The sequence below is a fragment of the Phalacrocorax carbo genome, chromosome 3 (genome assembly GCF_963921805.1).
Source record: "Phalacrocorax carbo chromosome 3, bPhaCar2.1, whole genome shotgun sequence".
Taxonomy (NCBI): Eukaryota; Metazoa; Chordata; class Aves; order Suliformes; family Phalacrocoracidae; genus Phalacrocorax; species Phalacrocorax carbo.
In genome coordinates this window covers 34,697,053-34,706,575 of record NC_087515.1, presented here as the reverse complement: position 1 = coordinate 34,706,575, position 9,523 = coordinate 34,697,053, and the positions used below count along the sequence as shown (strand labels likewise).

Sequence of the window (9,523 nt, the reverse complement as noted above, 5' to 3'; positions counted from 1 at the left end):
GCTGCATCCCAGGTTAGGTACCCCTTCTCAGTTGGAAGTCTAGAGGAGAAGTGGATGTTGTACGTGATACTTTTGTTTATTAATTTCAGTTCTGTACAACACAGTCCCACGTGAAACCTTGCGGATGGCATTGCAATAGACTGTAGCTAGTATGTACCCCCTTACTGTACTCTTGCTTGTAGATTTGGAATCAGTTCTTTCCTATTAAGAAAGAGGAAGCTTCTTCAAATACCAGCTGCAGGTTCCAAGAAACTGGCAGGCAGGCCTGTTTCTTTCTTTTGAGGAGAAAAATGCAGCTAACTCTTGTATTCACAAGCAAAAACATTCATGGCTTTTTAGCAAATTATTTTTAAACTATAAAGACCTTAGAATTAGGTGAACACCTCTTTGTTTTAACGTGCCCCACACAATGCTTTGTGTTGTTCTGTGTGAGGGATACATTTTCCATGGTCAAAATAAATTTCAGATATGTTGCATGTAAATAAAGCATTATTTGTAAAAGCTGAGAAACACAGAGTTCTTAACATTTCGTACAGAAATGTGACGGTGATCTACCTTAACCGTCATTTTAATTACTGTGTAGGTCCTTACCTGTCATTGCTGAAGCAAGTAAAGCGAGGTAATAGTTAAATAGCTGAGACAAGTAGACGTGAAACGTACATCGTGGAGTTTTCAGGTGGCTGCTTATGCTTCACCAGTCAAAATATCGGAAATCCCCATATCCAGTTAACAATATTTGATATAATAGTTATTAGAACACTTATACTTTGAGATGACCAAGTCCCCATCAGTGATTTTCCTGTATAGCCCACTGGCATGTAGCTGTTTGGAAAGACGCAGGAAAGTTAGTGGACATGGCGGGGGGTGGGGGGGTGGCGGGGAAGGAAATATATTGAATTTCACAGGTTTTTGCTAATACAAATAAGCTCACATCCTTGGAAAATATGGTGTCTAATACCTGTTACCATCAGGCAGGGAAACAGTAGCATGTTCCATACCATTCTTGACTTACATGTAATATCCTTTATGAATTTGTAAAGAATTTGAGTAAAAACCATCTGAAACAGGAGTATTGCCTCAGTCATGAGGGGCTTAAATTTGCAAGATTGTTCTTACTGAAGGCAGTAAGAAGATGTCTTTATCACAATCCGTGAGTTCTCTCACTTTTACCCTCCCGATTCGCCCCCCCATCCCCCTGGCGGGGAGCGAGCGAGCAGTGGTGTGGTGCTCAGGCGCCAGCCAGGGTTAAAGCACGACAAGCTGTGAGCAAAACGGTTAGCTAGTTGACAGCGAGAGCGCTCATCCTTCCTCCTCCGTCACAGTGCGGGAAACCCCTCTATCACATCGGGATGGACAAAAGCCTCAGCAGTCCAGCCTCTGTTGGAGCCGCTTCCAAACTTTTTGGCTCGGCTGACACGTTTATACCGCCCAGCGTGGAAGTTCATCTCTACCATTGCTCAGAGCTGGGGGGTGGGGGTGGGTCTGAAGAAACCGCCCGACAATCAGTATGCAAGGAGAATGGCTGCAGGGGACAGCGAGCTGCAGCTGACGGTGGCTGCATAAGAACCTTCAGCCCCTCCTGGCCACCGTGTGTGTCTACGTGTTGCCCTCACTCTGAGCGAATGGCGCAGCTCCCAGCATACCTCAGGCCTCAGCACGAGCTTTGTCTTAGCGAAAATGCGAACAGGATTTGGAGGCGTGACTGAGTGAACAGTCACACCTCCAGAGGTCCCATCCGGCCTTCACCGACGTGTGCGACTGTGCTGTGGTTTGACTCCTAAAGCCTCTGAACTCAGCCCTGATGCCCCCTGGAAAGGATGCTGGGGCAAGGGATGACCCCAAACTCCTCCCCGAGGATTCATCACCAAACAGCATCTCCCCAGTCCAGAATATGGCATGGCAGACAGAGTGAGAAGAGAGGAAAGATCATTTTATTGCAGACATCAGCTGCAGGGTGCGGGGGCAGGAGGCGCCCAGCAGTCACAGGGGATCAGCCAGTAACGGGAAAACGGCACCTACAACGATAGAGTCAGAAAGCACGGATAAAGCCATGAAGGCAGGAACAGGCATGAGTCGGTTCCCCTTTCTTTGGGGAACACCGTTTACGAGCAGTTGTTCATGGCCCAGAAGTGCGAGCTGTTGCTGGCATTGCCTATGGGATGGCTCTGGCACCTTATCCCCAGGGGCGATGCCCTTGGAGACCTGTGCGCGTGCGCAGATGCACAGTGCCCCTGTGCCACGCAGCAGTGCTCGATGGGGAGCCACTGGGGAGCTGCCACGGAGTCCTTTCCAAACCCTGCGCGGCACCATCCCTCGCCGTCCGCCGTCCCTTGCCAGTGAGTTGCACTGGCTTAGGGCGGCGTACAGAGCTGGGGAGGATGGCCAGCAGAGCCTGGTACACACCTGGGCTTCCGGACACGCTGCACCTTCCTGCATCTTTTCGGTGCTCCATCCCCAGAAACGGTTTCTGTCTTCCTCCTCTTCTTTTCTGCGCAGCTTTCCCTCTCCTCTCCCCAGGCCTGTTTTCTCTTTTGCTTTCTCTTGTTCTCCTTGTCCCGGGGAGAGCCTGGAAACCTTTCCATCCCACCTTGCTGTTAGATAGGGAAAGGCACGATCCACTGGAGTCAGTTCTGATTTTAGCCAAAGCAAGCTCGTTTTACCTTCTTTGCTCGGCGAGGCTGGCCAGCTCTTCCGGGCGTACGAGGGACTCTGCCACACTCTCGGGGGTGGTGGGAGGCAAAGCTGGAGCTGCCTATGACAGAAAGGTCGGAGTTAGCAGGTGGCAAGAGACGACCTGGAGCAGTAAGCGACTGCTTGCCAAATTGCTACCTTAGCTCTCCAGAGGAGATCCCTGTGGCTGGCTTGCATCAGCCACATTTTGCGCAGTCCCCCCTCCCCCTCCAAACAGACTTGATAAAGCTCTGCCAAACAAAGTAGGACCTGGGCAAAACCCCTCTGAAGTTGACAGCTACTCCCCTACTCCCCTCTGTATTTTTAGCAGGCATTGTGTTTGGTTAAGCACACGCCTAGTGCATCTGAGAAACAGCCTTGCCAGTTTTCCTTACTACGTGTCGTCCTGGCGGGTGGAGGAATAACCCAGGCACACGCCAGCTCTACTGCCAGGCAGAGGCACAGCAGCGACTTGGCCCCATCAGAAACTCCACCGCTATGCCAGGCATGCTGTCACAGCGTTTGGGGACCTGGCGTACCTCTCCTGTTTCAGACTCTCCCACCATATCTCCCCCAGCCTCTCTGAGGACACCGAGCAGAGAGGGGCGTACATGCAACAAGGCTGCTGCCTGATGCTCGGTGCCTGCTGCGACTGCAGGGACGCTGGGCTCTTCCAAAGGCACTTCTGGAAAGCAAAAGCATGTGCAGCAAAGTGACTTCTTGGAAGGAAAAAAACAGCTCAAGCAAAACCCGCCCAAAGCCCTACACCACTTCTGGTTTCAGCCCTCGGATGCCCTGTCTGCTGGCTTCAGCTCCTCTTGCAGAGCAAACCGTTCGTGCCCCCAGAGGCAGTGGCCAAACAGAGGCGACGGCACAAGCGAGGCTCAGAGGACAATGCTCGATGCCCAGCCCCGCCAGAAACAATGCTGAAGTTTCTGGTGTCCCAAGCCCCAGGCTCAGTCCCTCCTCTTACCTCTCGATCTCCCCGCGGGGACTGGCGACTCCTCGGCTGCTGGACAGGAAAGGGCGGTTGTCTCCTCCCCAAAGAGTTCCCTGCAGTTGTCTATCATGAACTCCACCAGCACGTTCACCTGCACACAGGACACCCTTGTCCTCAAGCCAGCTGCCTGAAAGGAGGCCAGGCGCCCTCTCCCACTCCTGAGCCTTGCCTCTGCGCAGAAGGCTGTGCCTGTGGGGCTGCTCTTGCAGGCAGCCACCCCACCCGCATTTGCTCAAGAGAGGAGGCAGCCAGGGACCTCTGAGCAGCCAAGCTCCAATGGGCCAGGGAGGTCGCAGCTGGCTGCTCAAGAGAGCGTACCTTCTCAGTCACCGCCAGCAGGGCCTGCAGCGGGAGCAGCTCCTCATTGGGTGGGCTCAGCAGGTTTGGCCCAACGCAGATGGCCAGGTTGCTGTGGCTCATCCTGCTGGTGGCTGCGTTGTGGCCGATGTGCTGGAGGAGGGACAGCAGCCGCTTCAGGAGGAGGAGGTTGGCTGCAGGCAACTTCTCAGCCACCCTGCGGGGACAGGAACACAACGGTCATGAAGCACATGTTGCCCACAGCCATCCCCCAGCCTTGCCCAAGGCAGGCGGGAGCCAGCGGCTCCGTTAACGCCGGTTTCCAGGGCTTCTCAGCCAGCGGTCCGGGCTCCTGCTCAACAGGCACAGGCAGGCTGCTGCCCACACTTACGCTTTCAGCTCTTCAATCTTCTCCTCCTTGCTGGTCTTCTGCATCGCTGCCATCCAGTCCTCGTAGCGCTCCGTCACGAGGAGCTTGTCAGGGATGCTTCGGAGGAAGTCCTGCAACGCCAAGGGCTCCAGGTGAGCCTCTGAACACTTCAGACCAGCCAGGAGCTCTTCCAAGTGCAGGTCAGAAGCACTCACCTTCAAGAGGATGGCCAGCAGCAGCGCAGGCTGGCTTTCCAGGTCGACGTGTGCGCTGCGTTCCAGGGCCTCCCGCAGCTCCCGAACCTCTGTCCCGCTGGCGGCTCTGCGGAATATCCCCTCCGTCGACGGCCCTTCCCGCTGCAGGACAGCCATCATCTCCTGCAGGAGAAGCAGGACGACAGTTGCTTGGCTGAGGACATGCCTTCCAACAGCCGTGGCCAGAGCACTGCCCCAGATCTGGCTCCTTGCCCCCAAAACGGGGCTGGGCCCAGAAGCACGTTCAGGGGGTGAAGAGCGCAATCCCCCATCCCCGCAGCTCCTGGGGACACCCACCACGTCCGTGGAGCAGCCGAAGGGAGGGCTGGCGACCCCCTGTCCAGGCTGGCTCACCTGAATGGGCTGGGGCAGGGTGCCAGCCTCCCCGCAGAGGGCTGCCAGGGGCTGCCCAAAGAGCGCCCTGCTGCAGCCGGAGCCCGCCTGCCCTGGCTCCTGGGCAGCGGCCGGGGTGTGCTGCAGGGCAAAGGGCCAGGGCAGCCCCCTCCTCCTCCCGCTGCTGCTGCTGCTCCCTCCTGCTGCAAAGGAAAATAGAGCAAGAGCCCGTCAGCGGGGACCACCAGGCCAGCACTCCCGGAGGCTGCCCTGCCCTGCCCTGCCCTGCCCTGCCATTGCCTGCAGCATGGCGCTGAGCGCTGGGGCAGGACGGGCAGGGAGGCAGCAGCTGGCGCCAGGCAGGCTCGTGAGAGCCGGCGTGCCACCGCCACCGGGAGGGACAGCCTGTCCCAGCCTTTGGCCTGCCCTCCTCCAAGCTGTGGGCAGCAGCAGAGGCTCCGAGTCCCTCAGAACCACGTCCAGCGGCCACTGCCCAGCAGTTCTCTTTGCTCCTCCAGGTGATGTCCTTCCTCCCTTGGGCTGCTGCACCTGCATGGGGACACTCAAGGGACAAGCGCGCACAGCTCCTCCCGGCTCCAGCCGAGGAGCGGGGACCCATCTGCCCAGCTCTAGGGACAGAGCTGAGGCAGGCAGCACCTCGAGCGCTCAGCACTCTCAAAGGGGCGCGAGGGCTCAGCTGCCTCCTGCTGCAGCCTGATGGACACTGACTTCCTCTGGGTGAAGGGCAGCAGCAGCAGCAGCAGGAGCAGCCTCAGTTCTGCAGACGTGCCTGTTGTGGGAGAAAAGGAGGCCCTCCCTGCCTTTCTTTCCAAAACTCACCTGGTGCATGGGAAAGTCCCCCTGCATTGCCAGACGGGGCCGGCGGAGGCCCTTGCTTGCAATCAGCCTGCAAGAAGGAGGCTGTGCTTAGAGAGCAGCCCTGCAGCAGAAAGGGCCACGGCGACCTGCTACCCGCCACCAGCAGCCTGAGCGCGGCACAGCTGGGACCTCTCTGCCCCGTGCATGAGGTTTCCTCCCAGCACCACCAGCAAGGACATGCCAGCCTTCCTGGTGGCTCGCTCAGCCTCTCCGCTCCCCACGTGGCACCACAGGGCCTTCCCTCCCTCCCTCCCGGGAGCACAAGATCATCCTGCTCACCGCGCATCCCTCCACAGCCAGAGGTGGGTGAAAGGCAGCCATTCTCACCTCTGCCTGGCCCTTCATCAGCCTCTCCAGGCTCCTGGTGCTGAATGTCCTCCACTGGCCAAGAGAGAAGCAGTGGAAGAAGGTGAGCAGCGACGCCTCTAATGCTGGGCTGGAGGACCAGTGCTCGGGCACAGAGCGCAGACCGGAGCGACACTCACGGCATGGCGGCGGCTCAGCTCCTTCTGCAGGAGTTTGATGGATGGGAGATGCCTCACCCAGGCTCTCTTGGCTCCTTCTGGTGTCCTGTGCACCGGGAAGGGACAGGGAGAGAGCTGGGTGAGCCCCAAGCTGCCTCTTCTCTCTTGTCAGGCAGCTCTGGGCAAGAGCTGCCCGCAGCTGCGGAGACACCTCTCCCCAGCTGGGGAGCTGTGTTCCCCCATCTGGCTGTGCCTGGGGCGTCCCCCCGTCTTACCCCAGCAGTGTGCCCACCCACAGCTCCTTCAGTGCCTGGGAGCTGCAGAAAGAGAGGAGAACCGGCGTCAGGCCCCGCTGCCCCCCAGGCTGTGGGCAGGGGCGGGTGCCTGCACAGCCCTGCCCCGTGGGAGAGACACAGGGGCAAGACAAAGCCCCATGGGGCAGGACAGAAGCGCTCCCCAAGCCCTGGCTCCCTCTGTCCTGCCAGAGCAGCTGCTTTTGCCCTTCCCTTGTGGGGACCAAGAGGTGACCAGGGGTTGCAGGTCGTGAAAAACGCCCCCTCCATCCGTCCCTGCCGGTGTGCTGCCCGCGCCCTGACCAGGCTCCGCACGGAGGGCAGAGGCCATTCACAGCATCGCTGCCGGGGCATGCTTGGGAACCTCTCCTGCCCTGCCACGGCGCATGCCAGCACCACTCACCTGAAAGTGGCAATACAGGAGCCGGTGGGCCAGACGAGGATGATGGAGCTCCTGTCCTCATCGCTGCCTTCCTCCGCCTCCTCCTCTTCCTCCCCCGCTGCCTTCTTCCTGCTGCTCAGCACCCACAGCTGGTCCAGGGGCAGGCGGAGCTGTGGGCGCACGGTGGTGCCATGTCTGCAGAGAGGAGAGGCAGGCACGGAGCTGGAGGAGGCCTCTTTGGGGTCCCCCCGGGCAGAGCCCTGTCCCCCAGCTGTCCTCGGCACAGACGTTGGTGCATCCGGCACCAAGGTCCAGGGCCTGGGGCTGGTGCCAGGGTGTCCCCGGGTCAGGCATGGGGGAAAGGCAGCTGGTCTCTCAGGGTCTTACCGCAACTTGGCCACGACCAGTTCCTCCTGGAGGAGGAGAAGGCGCCTCTCGCTCCTCTTGCGGCCCCGGGTCAGCCGCACGTCTGCGCTCAGCACCGGCTCAGCGTCGGTGAGAGCCTCCCTGCAGAACAGAGTGCGGCGGGCATGAGGATGGCTGCTGCTGCGGGGCCCGGCTGTGCCTGCGTGTCCCCAAGACACAGGGAGAGCCCACCTGGAGCCACAGCAGCAGTTGGCCTGGCCCATCCCGCCCGGGACAGGAGGGCCCTGGCTGTCCACAAAGGACGCCGCCTAACGGGTGACAGCGAGGATGGGAAGCTGGGTGCTGGTGCCGGGGCAGCCCTGTTTGGCCAGACCCTGCCTCTTCCCAGCGCTGCGGCGTGCCAGCACAGCTCCGTCCTGCTGTCTCTGGTGGCTGTTGGCTCCAACTGACCAACGCTCCAACCCCAACGGACACTGGTGGGGGGGCGGGAGCAAAGGAGGGGGCGGGCACTGGGGTGGGTGTTCTCTGCGGAATGGCCATGTCTGTCTTGCACTGGGGAGCCCAGAGCAGGACGCAGCAGAGGGGGAGGACCACCTCCCTCCACCTGCCAGCTGTGCCCCTTTGGCTTGGGATTCACCGCTGGTTCCGGGCCCCCAGCTAGACTTGGTGCCACTGGTCAGCACCCTGAGGGCCCAGCCTTTCAGCGGATTTTCAGTCTGCCTCCCTGTCTGCTCGGGTAGCCCATGCCTCTTTAGTTTCTCCATGAGGGCCCGGGGTGCCCGAAGGCTGGTCTTGCTAGGACCTTCAAGCCCCAGTAGGACTGTTCAGGTCCCCAAGCCACGCTTTCTTGGCCACAAGTGTGCCAAGTGGCTTTCCCTGGATCCCCCGTGCCTGTACATGGGGCAACCGCAGTCAGTCCCACCCTTTCCACACCTCTCACTGTGCAACTGCAACAAGGCTTAGAAGTGTGTGTTTTTCTCTAGCCAAAGCCGTGGTCAAAATGGGAAGGTTACCTCTTGTTACGGGACAGGGAGAAAGAGGATGAACATGGCTGACAGATTCCAAATACATATTTTTGCAACTTCTTAACGGCAACTTAGTGTTTTGTGCTTTCTGTATTGCTCGGTGTGCCTCAATACTGCATGCTGCAGGTGAAAGGCAACACCATGGTCCAGACCCAGACACAAACAGGGACCAGCCTCCCCGGGAGAGGGCAGGGCTGTGGGGATCACACCTTTACCCTGCCCCGATTAGGATGAAAACTCTTTCAACATGGAGACTTCCTCCTTCAGAAAGATAGCTATCAGAGCATGAAATACTACCTGGGACAAACATCTTTTCCTGGACTGTGGCATTAAGTGGATAGGCTGTGCATTTTTGAGCAGATGAAGGGCGTTGAAGAACAGCCTCGTGAGGAAGGTGATCTTGGTGAAGCTGTCCGTGGTCTTCAGTGGACATTGGCTCACACACTGACAGGTGTAACCTTGTGCCACGTATTCTCTTGGCCATCTAAAAAAATATGCTTCATTCTTGAATCGATCTCTTCCTGAATAAACTTCAGACTTCTAAAACAATGACCTAACTAGCCTGAAAAGGCCTCAGGACAGAAGCCGAAGGCAGAGCCTTAACGGTCAAATCACTGTAGAGAGATCCTGCCTTTATAGGCTCAGTCTGGCTATAGTCACCGGTTTTATCTTCTGCTTTCTTCTCTGATGCTGGGGTTTTGTTAGAGCTATTTTAGACCAGGTCCATGCGATGCAATGCTGACTCTGGTCAAGACCATCCCATGCTCCTGCCTAGACGTTGCTGCTCACTGTTTGGAGGGAAGAAGGGAGCCCGAAACTTCCTGTTTTATCGCACAACTGTGTTTTTATTGATAGCCCCAAATCCTAATTTTTTTATGATCTCTCCAAAGAGAAGAACCCTTTACAGAAGTCAATTCACCTGTACCTGGTGCCACTTGCATAGCCCTCTCAATCCTTTTCTGCGTGCGTGTGTTACAGGTACAAGCAGGTGGCCATCCAATGGGTTAGCATCTGAGCAGACGAGAGAGGCCTTAAGTCCTTGAAGTGGCTTATTAGGAGCCAGCAAAAGAAGCAGGAGACTTTCCAAGTGCTCATGGTGCTGCAGTTAGAAACGCGTGTCAAGAAAACGTGTGGAGAGCAGCTGCAGGGCAAGCATGGCACTGCCTGTTCCCGTCATGCTTCTCCCAGAG

At 57.8% G+C, this 9,523-nt stretch overlaps 1 protein-coding gene across 1 annotated transcript; it reads right to left on the bottom strand.

The window, feature by feature from the left end:
- Positions 1-1,980: 1,980 nt before the first annotated feature.
- On the bottom strand, positions 1,981-6,293 carry LOC135312399 (T-cell activation Rho GTPase-activating protein-like). Its single transcript, XM_064445485.1, has 8 exons — positions 6,289-6,293; positions 4,946-5,012; positions 4,553-4,714; positions 4,359-4,468; positions 3,989-4,184; positions 3,644-3,761; positions 2,661-2,748; positions 1,981-2,086 (listed from the first exon to the last, which is right to left on the bottom strand). Exons 1-8 carry the CDS (start codon positions 6,291-6,293, stop codon positions 1,981-1,983), a joined length of 852 nt encoding a protein of 283 aa, XP_064301555.1.
- Positions 6,294-9,523: the final 3,230 nt, after the last annotated feature.

Coding starts and splice junctions, on each gene's coding strand:
- LOC135312399 (XM_064445485.1), bottom strand. Junction 2,749..3,643: donor CCCCGCGGGGAGATCGAGAG/GTAAGAGGAGGG, acceptor TGTCATAGGCAG/CTCCAGCTTTGCCTCCCACC. Junction 2,087..2,660: donor AGCCTCGCCGAGCAAAGAAG/GTAAAACGAGCT, acceptor TGTTCCCCAAAG/AAAGGGGAACCGACTCATGC.